Source organism: Pteropus vampyrus, unplaced genomic scaffold (genome assembly GCF_000151845.1).
Source record: "Pteropus vampyrus isolate Shadow unplaced genomic scaffold, Pvam_2.0 Scaffold238, whole genome shotgun sequence".
Lineage (NCBI taxonomy): Eukaryota > Metazoa > Chordata > Mammalia > Chiroptera > Pteropodidae > Pteropus > Pteropus vampyrus.
The window spans coordinates 882,489-895,958 of NW_011889019.1; the positions used below are offsets into that span (position 1 = coordinate 882,489).

At 40.4% G+C, this 13,470-nt stretch overlaps 1 protein-coding gene across 1 annotated transcript in view; it reads right to left on the reverse strand.

The window, feature by feature from the left end:
* BLNK (B cell linker) overlaps positions 1–13,137 on the reverse strand; it is a 73,245-nt gene extending 60,108 nt beyond the window's left edge. The window contains exon 1 of the mRNA XM_023519840.1: positions 12,936–13,137. Coding sequence (XP_023375608.1) covers positions 12,936–12,982 — 47 coding nt within the window. The 5' untranslated portion in view covers positions 12,983–13,137. The remainder of the gene's footprint in view (positions 1–12,935) is intronic.
* Positions 13,138–13,470: the final 333 nt, after the last annotated feature.

Genomic DNA, 13,470 nt, shown 5'->3' on the forward strand with positions numbered 1-13,470 from the left:
GCTTCATTTTCTCCTATAAAATGAGAAGATTGGATTACATGGACACTCAGGTCTTTTGTAGCTCTAAATTCTTTTTTTATATATCCTGAATTTATAGCACTTTAAGTAGTATGACTTATCGGTCATTTAATCTCTAAACTATTATTTGGTTTGAGTAACATCTTTTATATCTTATTTTATTGGGTCCTAAACTGAAAGTAGTTTTGTTTTTCCAGTTCGTGAAAGTAATAGAAGCTGATTTTTAAAAATTCATATGATACAGATAGGTAACAAGAGAAAATTACTCATAATTCTTTGCTGGAAACAGGGACAATCAGAGGGCTGTGAGGACCCTAAGAAGGGGGTGATTGATTTAAGGTTTTAATATAAAGAGACAGGGGAGCTGGAGCCTCATGGGAAAATTAAAATTCACAAGGCAAATGAGTGAAGAACAGCATCCAGGTAGTGGAACAGCAATTGCAAAGGCTCAGAGGTGAATTTGTCTTGGATGTTGGGAGTCTAGTGAGAAGCTGAAAATGGCAAAAATTTGGGGTATTGAAGTGAGGGGTATAGTCACAGATGAAGTTGGGCATGAGACAGGAGTCAAAGGCTATGTTAGTTAGGCTAAAGAAATGAAGTTTATAGGCAATGGGAAGCCCTAAGAAACCTTTACTCAGGGATGTGTCCTGATTAGTGGGGAAGAATTGAGGAGGGCCTGGGCCTGGGGACACTGCCGGCTGGGAGACCAGGATGAAGGCAACTCTTTTGGGCCTCAGCCCAAACCCATGGCAATAGGATATTAAAAGCACTGAGATAATATTAGGAGTGTCCTTTAAAACCTCAGATGGGCAGGAGGAAGAAATGATGGCTGCAAGGCCAACAGCTCTCAGAGGACTTTGCTGAGACACAGTGCTCTTCTTGTCATATAGGGGCCTGAGTCAAAATAAATCAGCAATATTGGTCCTGTCTTCATATAAAATGTCAACATTTTGTTCATCTGGGATTTTTTTTTGCATTAATTTTGATTTTAAAATATTATATTAAATACTTTTAATCTTGATTTACTGATTTGGGGGGGCGCCCCTTTAAAGTTTAATGTTTTTGTTTTATACAAGATGTATATTTATCTTACTTATTCCACCAATATTCAGTGAATACGCACTGAGCAAGGCACTTGCGGGACACAGAGCTAACCTCAATGCAAATTATGCCTTCTGGCAATGCAGAAAAGAGATCTTTTCTGCCCACTTACGGCGTGACAAAAACTTTCTGACCTATGTGAATCCAGAGGACAGATATAGACAGAGACTGGGTGAATCATACAAAATAGCTCCCTTTTGGATAATTTCTGTCTCAAAGTTGAAGTCTCTGGCTACCAACCACCATTTTGAGACAGAATGCCAATTTTAGTGACTAATCTGTTATTTGCATGCCACTGAACTCATCCTATCACCAGCTTCCCTCCTCTGCCCTTTCCATGGCCTCTTCTAGTCCTAGACCAGCTTCCTCATGCCCCACTTCCTCCATCCTGGCCTTCCTGTGACATTATTGATGTTATACTCAGATTTGCAAATTCAACAGCAGAAGGCTGAATCTTCCCAGAGAGTGCGTCTGTGGTGGAGCTGGCACAGAAGTTGTGACAGTCACACCCTTCCATGGTGTGATAATCTGAGGCAGCCTCCTGGCTGAGTTAGCACTCTCAACCCCATTCACAGATGCAGGTGCCCAGGCCCAGAGAGGCCATGATGCTTGTCTCAGACCCCACAGCTTTGAAATCCTGACTCTGAATTTTGCCTGCCATTAAGGTAGTCATAGAAATTTGGCAGTGCGACAGACTTAAAGAATATCCTGGGTGAACCTCCTCTTGTAAGGGAGGAAATTGCATTCCAGGGAAATTTTTCTACTGCTCCCAGCTCTTTCCATCATACCTTGTTTTTCTCCCTTTCCACACATGATCCGAGACTCTGGCCAGAGAATCAGCTTTTCCACGGCAGGGATTTTGTTTTCCATCTTCTTATGCCATAGCCCAGAGCCACAATTTTAGTTTAAGCACAATAAGTCACGCCAGTGGTCAGACGCAGATAATCAACGGCAACAACAGTGAATGCCGGCATCTATTGAGCGTGTATTATATGCCAGGTACTTTGCAGGCATTCTCTCATTTAACCCTCACAACTCTATGATATAGTTCCTATTATTGTCCCCATTTTTAAAATGGTGATTTAAAAATATCTAACATTAAATTTACCACCTTAGCTATTTTTAAGAGTACAGTTCAGTAGTGTATTCACATACACATTGTATATTCACATTGTTGTGATTATCTCAATTTTCTAGATCAGAAAAGTTTGCTCAGGGAAGTTGAATAATTTGCCCCAAGTCCTACAACTAGAAAATGATAGAGATGGGACTTGAAATTGGGCCATCTGACTCCAGAACCCAGGCTCTCAGTCACTCCTAGGTGATACCTGCTAACTTGTTTCAGCCTGGCCCCTCACCAGGGTAGGTGACCAGCTCTACCATATGCCTTTTTGGCATCTTCTTTTCTGTCCCTAGAGAAGGCATCCAGTCCCTCTACCAGCCAAGGAGTTTAGACTAGGGGCACGTGGTACCCCACGACTGCCTTGTTACTGGTCCCCAATGTCAGACTTACTGTTAGAGGGACGCTTGGGCTTTAGAGGCCTGCTGTAGTCTTTAAGGAGGGGGAAAGAAAAATAGAGGAAGGTACTGATGGCAGGAAGAGGGAGAAAGAGAGAGGGTAGTGCTGGCAGGTGACTGGAGGGAATATGGCAGGGGCTCTCTAAGGTCAAGAACATGCTCAGAAGTAGAGTGACTGAACTCATCTGGAAGGGGGCCTGAGCACCACATCCTCGTGTGTCCTTCCTCGACATACTGGCTAGAAAGACAACCTAGGAGTCCTGGAGTAGAGGGAACGTATGTACTTTACACGTGAGCATCTCACAGCTTGGCTTGTCTTCTTACTAACCACCTATTAACCAGAAAAAGTAATTTGCAAGTTTCTCCAGACACTCTACCATTTCTTTCTTTCCCCCCCTCTCGCCCCCACTGAGATCTGCAAGTATTTTGTGGTAGTCTGAACTGCTGATCTGGGTTATAAGCAGACAGAAACTGGGCTGACTTGGCACAACCAGGGTTACGGATGATCCTACTAAAACCTTGAATCCTTAAAAAAAAAAAAATCCTGACACACTTTATCCTATCAGAGTCAGCTAGGCACGGGATACGTCTCCCTGAGACTGATGAGATGACAAGGAAGCTGTGCTATATTAGCTTTAAAAAGTTCTTAGAAGATTTGCCACTTGATGTGACAGCAGAAATTGTCATGGCTCTCCCCATCTCTGATTTAGGGGCAGGAGCCCTTGGGGACTAAAAGGCTGCAGCACCTCCCTTCCTCTTTGCACTGAGAAAACCTTTCAGGTTCTTGCTCGCACCCACCCACATAGCAAGGGGGTTTGGGGGAAGGGAGTGCATTACATGTGAAGCTGTTGATTCCCAAATTTGTAAAACCAAATGACAAATAATTCTAATCATGTTTCAGAAAATTCCGAAAATGTAATCCTAAATACTTCTAGAAAATGAACATGTTTTAAGAATTTGAGCATGTTCTGTTAAAAATTAACCTTAAAAGGAGAAAATGAGTCTTAGCTGTATCTACATGGTATACCATAATACTGTCACCCGCTTGCCTGGGCATCCATTTGCACAGCTGAAATATTTTCAGGAAGTAAAGAATGGTTTTGAGAAATGGTATTTTCCATATACTGAAAAAAAAATCTGACTCAGTTAAGCTCATTTCACTGGGCTCTGAGTAAAAGGGTATTGGAGAGCACCATGTGTAGGGATTGAAGTGGAGGCAAGCATTGCAATTCTTAAAAACCATCCAGAAATGTTTATCAATAATACATTTTTAAAAACTTTGAAAAAAATATCCAATTGGTCAAACAAAAATATGACCACAGGTCCCTAAAATACACTATTTTATGGCAAGTATGGAAAATAACTTCATTATCAAATTTTTTATTGTGGTAAAATACACATAATGTGAAATTTATCATTTCACCTATTTCGAAGGGTACAATTCAGTGGCATTTAGTAAAGTCACAATGCTGTGCAACCACCTCCACTATCTGGCTGCAGAATATTTTCATCATCCCCAGAGGAAACCTCATACCCATAAAGCAGTCATTAGCAATTTTGAAGCAGATTTTTTTTTAAATTGGCTTTTGAGGTATTTACATGCATAGCTTTTGTTTTAATCAAGTTAAGCACTGTTGTCAGCATTCATCAGCTATATTAGGCCCAAACATCAAGGATCGGTTTGGCAACTGTGATGATCTTTGAATGTAGGAATGATATGAAATCAAAAGTCTTTCCACTGTAAAAAGAGGGCTTTGGCCCTGAACAGGTTATAGAGACCATTTAAAAGGCACAACAGTCACATATATATGCAGAGGGTCCAGTTTTCCAGTGATTTAGTATTATTACATTTTCCATTTTCCTTTTTGGAAGTGTATTGCTTGTGTTTGTATTTAATTCTCTGGTAATTATTTGCACTAAAATAAAATTGCTATTTCTTTCCTGTCCAGTATTGAATATAGACATTTATATGGCTTATGTGCTGAAAAGATTATTCTTCCTCCTACAATTTTTACAATTTGGACCAAATAAAGTTATAAAGTAAACAACACCAAAAATTGAAAGGGGAGAAAACATTTCCTTGTTTCTCTAAGCTCACCTCTCTAACCTTCTAGCCCAAATACCCTTAGCCATAGCCTCCCCCTGGGAATTCCTTTACCTAGATGTGGCCTCCCTCCTCTGACTTTTCCCTTTTTCTTATCATCATTTTTCCCAAACAATTTTCCATTCTTTCAGCTAACAACTGTTGATTGAGCCACCTCTGTGTGTGGGAGATAGAAGAGCACAGCTCTCTTCCCCCTCAGTGTTAGTGACAGAAAATGACTTAATGTCTGAACCTATTACACTTAGTGGTGTTTAATTTTGAACCAAGACTGGAAGACACTGCCCTATCCCACATGAATGCCTTTCTAATGACACAATTTGGGGCATCAGGAAAGCCAGGCCTGGTGGATTTTTTTGGGAGGCAACATTCACTGAGACCTTACTCTCTATTCAGTATAGTTACTGTTACAACACCCCTATTATGGTACATATTAGTATTCTCATTTTCTAGATGATAAAGCTGAGGTTAAAAAAGATTACATGACCTTCTCAAAGACCATGAGCTAGTAAGTGTAGAGCAAGTATTCAAACCTAGGTCTGCCTGATTCCAAAGTTCATATTCTTCCCAGTGCAGCAAAAAATATCTTTCTGAGCACTTCTTAAATTATACCACATTGACCCTTTATGCTCAGTCTACACTTAAGACTGACTCCGCTCTTTATAATTATAACTCACTCTTGGATTACATGAACTATTGTGGGAGCATACTTTGAAAAACACAAGTCTGATATCAAACATGCCTGAGTCAGCAGGGAATTCAGTTGTGGACCAGAAAATATGTACTAGCCTGAAATACTGACAGTGTGAGTCTATAGGGCTTCACTGGGGTTTCTGACTAGTAAATTAGTTGCCTTTCAGTTAAAAAAAAAAATATATCTAGGAAAAATTTAGAACACAGACTAAGCTAGAATGCTTTATTGGCCAATAAATGACACACAAATAAAGAGGGTGTGGCCTACTCTTCTTGGCAGGCAAACATTGAGGTATATAGTTCTAGAACAGGCTCTGCTAGTGTGAGCTTGAATAGTTAACTTTACCTCTCTGGGGCTTGGCTTTCCTGAGAAATAAAGGGGCTGAAGAGATGGCTTCTCAGGTCCCTGCCATGTAAATCTCTATGATCTGGGTAGGGGCATTGCTGTCCATGTCCCTCTACATTGCAGGGAGAATAGGCTCAGCCTTGTGGCTCATGGAACCTGTGGCTATACTGGCTACAGGATTTCTGGGGCTCACTATAAAATGAAAATGTAGGGCCCCTTGTTGAAAATAATTCAGAATTTCAAGACTGCAATAGCAGAGCATTAAACCAAGCTTGGGGGAGGAAGCTCAGTGGCCTCTGCTGCATGTTCCCTATACTGTGGGAAGGGATGAAATCTGGAGTCGGTCTGGGGCCCCAGCTAGCCTGGGGGGAGGCAGGGATGCCCCTGGGATAATGAGTTCCTTTCTCAGGAAACCAGCCAGCAGAGAAGCATGACTCATCAAGGAGACACAATGCATTCCTTAAGCTGGCTTCCTTGCCTTTCTTTTAGAAACAGCCATGCTGGACTGAGGGAAAAGGGTATGTTTGGCAGCCTAGACCATAATGCTGTAAAAAGGTTATAAAAACATCCAAGGAAAAAATAGCTGCCGATGAATCTCCTTTCAGAAGGGAGGTAAGGAGGGACAGGTAGGAGAAGGTGGGCCAGACCAGGAGGAGCAGGGGCCTGCAGGAGGAGTTCTTAGGGAGCAGACAGCCATCAGCTGTCTGACTAAGTGGACTTAAAAAGTTTTCTTGGCAAGGCCATTTCTGTAGTTGGTGAGAGCACTGCAGCCCCTTTAGCTCGAAGACAGAATCTGGGATCACCCACGAGCCTTGAGCATCTGACATTAGAACAGACAGCAGCCCCATGCCAGGCTGGATCCCTCATATATATATCCTTTCACTGTTCCCAACAACGTAAAAATAATCAAGCAAACTGTTTCTTGGCATCCGGATAAGATCAATAACAATTTAAAAGTCATGGGAGCTGGGTAGGGTGGAGGAAGACATCGTATTGCTTTATTATAATGCTGGAATAAACATTAAAAAAAAAAGGTTGCACCCTCAAAATCCATCCATCATTTTCATAAAATATACATCAGTGGTCACAGAGAGACCGGGCAAGAGAGGATGAATACTGCAGCAGGAACTATCCCAGGTGATGGAGGAGTTATTCCAAATCCGTGCCTCAAGACACAGCTGCAGAATCTTCATATGAGCAGACGTGAAAGGATGGACAAACAAATGCCTATCATCTTCCCTCCACCCTTCGATTTGTCTTTTATCAGGCAGCCTCCCACCCACAGACCTCGGGGCAGTACATGCTGCTCCAGGACAAATGGCATGTCCACCTCTGTCCAGAATTTGGTCATTGGGGCAGATCCATAAGCCCGTGGACTTCTTAACAGCTATGTTACCACTTCATTTGCTTTTTATCCCAACTCTAAGGGTTTCTACTCAAGGTTGGCCCTGTCTACTCAGGGAAGTAGAAACAGAGACTATTCCAAGATCATCTTATATATGGAAATCTTTTTCTGCTCTCATTTCTCTACCTAGGAGAGAACAACATATACTTCAATGGTGCATGTGTTTCATAGAATCTAGTCTTGTTGAATACTAAGCATTTTTTTACAAAAATGACTCATTGAAATGTATGACCAAGCACCTTTAGCCCTTCCCTTCGGCAGTCTCTGACCCAAACCATCCCAGAGGACTATCAGTTCAGTGAGTAGAGGCCACGTCAATTGCAAAGATATATGTTACATATACTAAACTTTAAATACATGCAGTCACTATAAAAATATACAATTGAATATGTGCTTTTTGGTCTGAGTCAGAATTTCTCAACAGCACTATTGACATTTTGGGCCAGATAATTCTTTGCTGTGAGGACTGCTCTGTGCAACATAGGATGTTTAGCAGCATCCTTAGTGTCTACTACTAGGTGCCAGAAGCATCCTCATCCCCAACTGTGACAATCAAATGTCCCCTGGTGGGCAAAATTGTCCTTAATGAGGAACCAGTGATCTAAATGATGCAGCTATGTCTTGGAGGCTGTCAGAGGAAGGATGCTTCTGGGGATTTACTAAAAAGCCAAAGAAAGCCATCTGGTGTTTCAATTTCCCTATAACAAACTGTCATTTAATGTCTCCTTTTTCTCAATCATATTCTTTAACAAGCCTAGATTTCTTGATGTCATTGCATAAGGGCAATAGTAAGATCCTCTTTGAAAATGAACTAAATTAGTAAGTTCTAAACAGAACAGATAAAGTTAGTCTTCTGTGGGGGAAAACCAAGTGGTTGTCTATAAATGAATGCCTGAAGTATTTGGTACCAGCCCAATCCAGTGATGTAGGAGGCAGGGCTGGAATGTAATTGTGCTTCAATTCTTGAAACCTAATTAATTATATCAAAGCCCATATAGAGACTGGTTGTGTGAAGAGAAAGGAGTTGTTCAGACATGGCACACAGGCAATCATTAGATCTAGGAGAGAGTATGCCTTGGATATGTGGACTCTGATTTAGGGTTTTGCTGGCATAGCCATGCCCAGAGTGGGTGAGAAAGAGTGCCTTGAGGTTTTTTAGCTAATGATCCTGAAATCCACACATACTAAGCCAGTTTCTAATGACGTAGCTCCATGTAGCTTGTCCACAAGGAGAAAGAAGCTTTATCTGAGTATTCCATCCATTGATGTAACATAAGATGGCTCAGTTGAGTGGATTCTCAGATGACATAATGCAGGTAGGCAGTGTGAAGAGAATGGGAAAACATTCTTCCTGGGAAGTCTATCTTATCTCTACAATTAGATGTTGTGCCTCCTTTTTGCCCTCCCACATCAGTACTGGCCTCCGACCTTAGTTTATAAAGAATGAGAAGAGAATTGTCCCCAGACTCATGTGTATTCAAAAGTTGCTCCATTGACTGCAAGCCTCTTGACAGCTTCCTGCTCTGGTTGCCACTCCAGTTAAAGGGGGTTGGATCTATTACCATGAGTAGGAAGAGAGGCAGCAAATGGTCCTTCATGATGGGTGAGTTGAAGTACCAGTCTTTGTGTTTAGTTTTTGCTTACTTGTTATAATGACCATGTGACAAATATCATCCTGGGCACTTCGGCCCATGTTATCTTGGTCTTCACAAGTCTGTGAGAAAGGCATCTCTAGTTTTATTTGACAGTTGAAGAAACTAAGGCTTAGAGAAGTTGAGTGACTTCCTCAGGACCCATATCTGGTAACTGGCCATTGGAGTCTAGGCCTTTTGGGCTCCAAATGCATTGTCCTTCTAAATACATCATATCTGTCTTCTAGATAATCTCATCTGGATGTTGTCCAGATGTATTCTCTGACCCCAGTGTTCAGAGATAGGCAGCTTTCAAAGCAATAAGAAAAGAGTCTAAAAATATTTTGAAAACAGTTTGTCTCAAATAAGTTGATAATTCAATCAGGAAATATTTCCTGAGGGTCATGGAATAAAATAATAGCCTTAGAGGATATAACATATGTCAAGATTGGTCTCCACAGTATCAGAGCTGAGAGGGACTTTGGGGGTTATCTGGTCCAAACTCCTCATTTTTGTAGATGGGGGACATGGTAGAGATGAGAACCAACCAAGGATACTGTGGTAGAAAAGGAGAGAAAAGGGCATATATGGAAGCATCATAAAAGATGTCATCATAATGTCAGTTGAGGACTCTAAGACGTGAGAAGTCATGTCCCAGAGTCTGTTAAATAAGATCTCTATGTGAGAGTGCTAGCAGTGAGGTTCAAACATCCATGCCAGGGCTCTGTCATGCTCAATAGTTTTATTAGCCACTTAGATGAAGGCAGAGAAGGGATTTTTTTTTTTTACATTTACAGTACATGCAAAGCTAAATGGCACAGATGTCAGAATCAACAGGTAAAACAGCCAAAATAATTGGAAGGAAGAACTGAAACTAACATGAAATTTATCAAGGATCAATGTAAGTCCTATGTTTATGTTCAGAAAATCAATTGTGCACCTATGATTTAATAAGAATAATCGTATTGATATTAATAACTACCATTTTTAAATTCAATGATTACTATGTGCCAGGATCACTGTGTCAACACTTCACAAAATAATTTATTTGATCCTTACAACGGCCCTATGAGATTGGCATTGTTATTATCTTTATTTTACCAGCTAAGGAAACTAGGACCAGGGAGACTAAGTAAACTTTCCTAGCATTATACATATATTAGTTTGACTGAAAGATACCATATTCTTTAATGAATAAGATAAGGATTAGAGAGACTTGGCTTAATTACACTCATGTCAAAGACCCTTTGCATTTGTAAAAATAAGTGAGTGTGTGTTTGTGGGTGCTACACAAGCATAGATAACAAATTAATTGTGAGATTATTAAAAATATAAAAATATTAAAAAATCCAACTAGTTTCACTAACTTGAAAGGAATATAGTCAATATGACTCGGGATTGTAAATTTTGAAATGTTTACTTAGAAGCACAAAATTTTTATGATCATGAGACTATTGACCATGGAAGGATTAAGAATCCAGGTTTTAGCTGGGTTTCTGATGCTATTATTATCTTATAAAATCCAGGGACAATCATGGCTAAGAATCAACTAAAAGATCTTGAGAGTTTGTGGATTCCCACTAATGGAGAAATCTACTTTAGGTAGTACCTCAATGGGAGAAAAAAAGCAAGAATTTGTACTCACTTATTTCTGTGGTCACATGTGACTTAGCCACCTTGCCTTTGTCAATTTTTCCACAGAAGAAACTCTCAGGGTGAATTCTTATCTCCAACTGTGTCCATTTGAGAACTTTCTCTTTCTCCTTCATTTTGAGATCCATTGTTCCTTCCAACCTGCCTGCCCCGCTTTCTTTAGTTGATTCTGCTTTTTCTCCACTCCTGGTCAATCCTGCCATCTGGTTTCTTTTCAGCCCCTAGGTCAGGGTCATCCCTTTTAGCCCCCTTGATGGACACTCATTATCGCTCTATTTTTGTGGCTAACAATTTAAGCAAATTCTCATATAAACTTTGATAAACCTAAGAGGATAAACACAGCTCTTCACTTATATTGTCATCTAGCGCCGAATAATCACACAGTTAGGCAACCTTTTGAATTGATGTTACCCAGTCAGGACAGAAGATATAAACCACTATCCCATCTAATTACAGAAAAGATTTAAGATGGTGCTTCAAATCCATTGTGTTTACAATTTTATTTCTTTGAAAAGTTCCACGTTGACAGGCCAATTCTGTAAAGACGACTGAGTAACCAAGTGGGAAAAAAAGGGGCAGATGAGCAGAGTGTATGACTATCCACAATGTACTTTTGGTTTTCTTCCCTATAATCTATGGTTATGTAATGCCTATCAACTGCTCTGTGATCGAGTAGGACTTTGTCCCAGAGGGAGGGATCATAAAGTGATTTAGGTTTTATTGCTTTTCTTTATTTAAATTCCCATCTGGATTTCCTGAGAGATGTTCTAAGGCTTAGGATAGCTCCAGGTTATGGACTATATCTGAAGAGGATCTTTAAAAACCTTCCTGATCATTTGAGAGAAGCCCTAATATCTATTTCTTGTTAGTTTCTTTGGCACTTTTTCCCTACCTCTCCTTCCCTTTCCCTTTTCACTGCTGCGCCCCAAGACCAAGGCCACAATGCTAGATTTGGGGTAACTTAACTGCCACCTACCTATTGAGTATCCCTGCCTCCAGTTCTCCTGCCCCTTCAGTCCATTCTTCCAACCTCCCATAAGCTTTCTGGTATGACATCTCAAACAGTGTAAATCATTCTCCAACTCTCTGTGGTTAGAGCTCTCAGTCTTTGTAATCTGCCTCCACCCTATGTACCCAATTTTATCAGGAATTTCTGGTCCCACATGCTCTACACTATAGTCTCTGTTGGACAGAAAACTCTCCTCAATATCCAGCTCCAAGTATCAGCCTCTGTATTTCCTCCCTTCCAGCACATAATGTTCTTCCTCCAATTTTCCAGCTACATCTTTTTCTTACCTGCTTCTCAAAGCCTAGTTCTTGAAGCATCTTCTCCCTGAAAACTTCTCTAGTTACTCCAATTCCTTTCTTATATTCCTTTAGTTACTTACTACTTTCATTGTTTTACCTACCCACTCCTGTGAGGGTGTACCAACTTGGGACCAAGGAAAAGACTATGATACCTTCTTGTCCTCTGTCAGTGCAGATCACTTGGCAGCACTCAACAACATGCCCTCAAAATGGCTGACTGCGGCTGATGCTGCCTACTGATTCCAGGTCAGCCTTTCATTTCAAACTATCATTTAACGGCACTGACCACGTATGAGACCCATATTCTAACTGTGAAGGGCTCACCTTCTGCCAATTCCAGACTAATTTCTCTTACATTTTATCTCAAAATCTCTAATTCTCTAGTGCCTTAATATTTGTGATAACTTGCTACATATGTCACATCACCCCATGAAAAATTAAAGTTCAAATGGTAGTTGAAATATAAAATAGTCATTGAACATTTAAAAGTTCCAATGTCCAAAAACCATAGTGCCATTACAATGAGACAAAAAGAAGCTTTCATAATCAAAATTTGGGAAGTCATCTTTTCCACAGATCAGAGAAGTTTCTTGATTCTTGCTGCTGGGGTCATTTCTGGTTTATTCTTTCTAAGTGGATTTTTATAGATAATTGTTACATTGACATGAGGACATGAGAAAAACAGATCTAATCTCTCCCAAACACTTATGATATATACGCACAAAATAAATAAGAACAGTAAAACCATAATGAATATAAATGATTACAACAGTCCTTAACATTACATAGCAATCCACAATGAAACGGTCGAGGACTCAGATTAGGCGAACTCTTAGAAAAATGTGTTGTATTTAGACTCTGAAAGCTGACCTTCGTTTAAATCTAAGCCCTTGGCTTTTCTTTTTCCTTGTCTCTCCAGAGCTTCACGCTTTATCACTGGAAAAGCAAGCTAGAAGAAACTCACTTGTTCCTACACATTTCTCTAAAAATGCTGCCCAGTTCCCTATAGCGGTTGCCACTCATTCCCTTAGCATTAGCAAAATATTCCAGGATTTCAGTATTTCTGTAAGATCATTGGGAAAAAGCAGAAGAAGAAGAAGAAGAAGAAGAAGAAGAAGAAGAAGAAGAAGAAGAAGAAGTATTAGATGGGGGAAATCTTACCTCAACTTCTGACTGGCAGGGACAGTTATTTTATTAAGCTTGTCCATTCTTTTTGGTAATGATAAGAGCCGCAAATAATCGTCCAGTGGTAACGTCAGCAGTCCCTGGCCCTCCTAGGGAGTAGCATGGTAAGGCTTTGATCTTAAGGATCCCAATTACTTGAGTCTGATTTCCGAGAGTGCAAGCTGCTGGCAAACACCCTTGCACCAGGGAGAAGTAAAACTTGCTTGAGCACATAGTCAAGTTTCATGTTTCTATATAATCATGTGATCTGGGTAGCCAGCCAACTTGGTCGATTACTCCACATTGTGTAAACTTTAATAGCGAAACTATTGGACATGCAAATTTCTTTCCAGCTGCTTTCTTTTATAACCAGATTTGTAACCAGGTCAGAGCAAGCTCTGGCTAGTCACTACTTCCTGTTGTCTCGAACACACATAGTCCTGTTTTCAGCAGGTGTCCTGCTGTCCCCAGTAGCTTCCTGGGCTCAAGGAAAAGCAGAATAGTCAATTCTCTATGAAGATTTCTTGGAAAC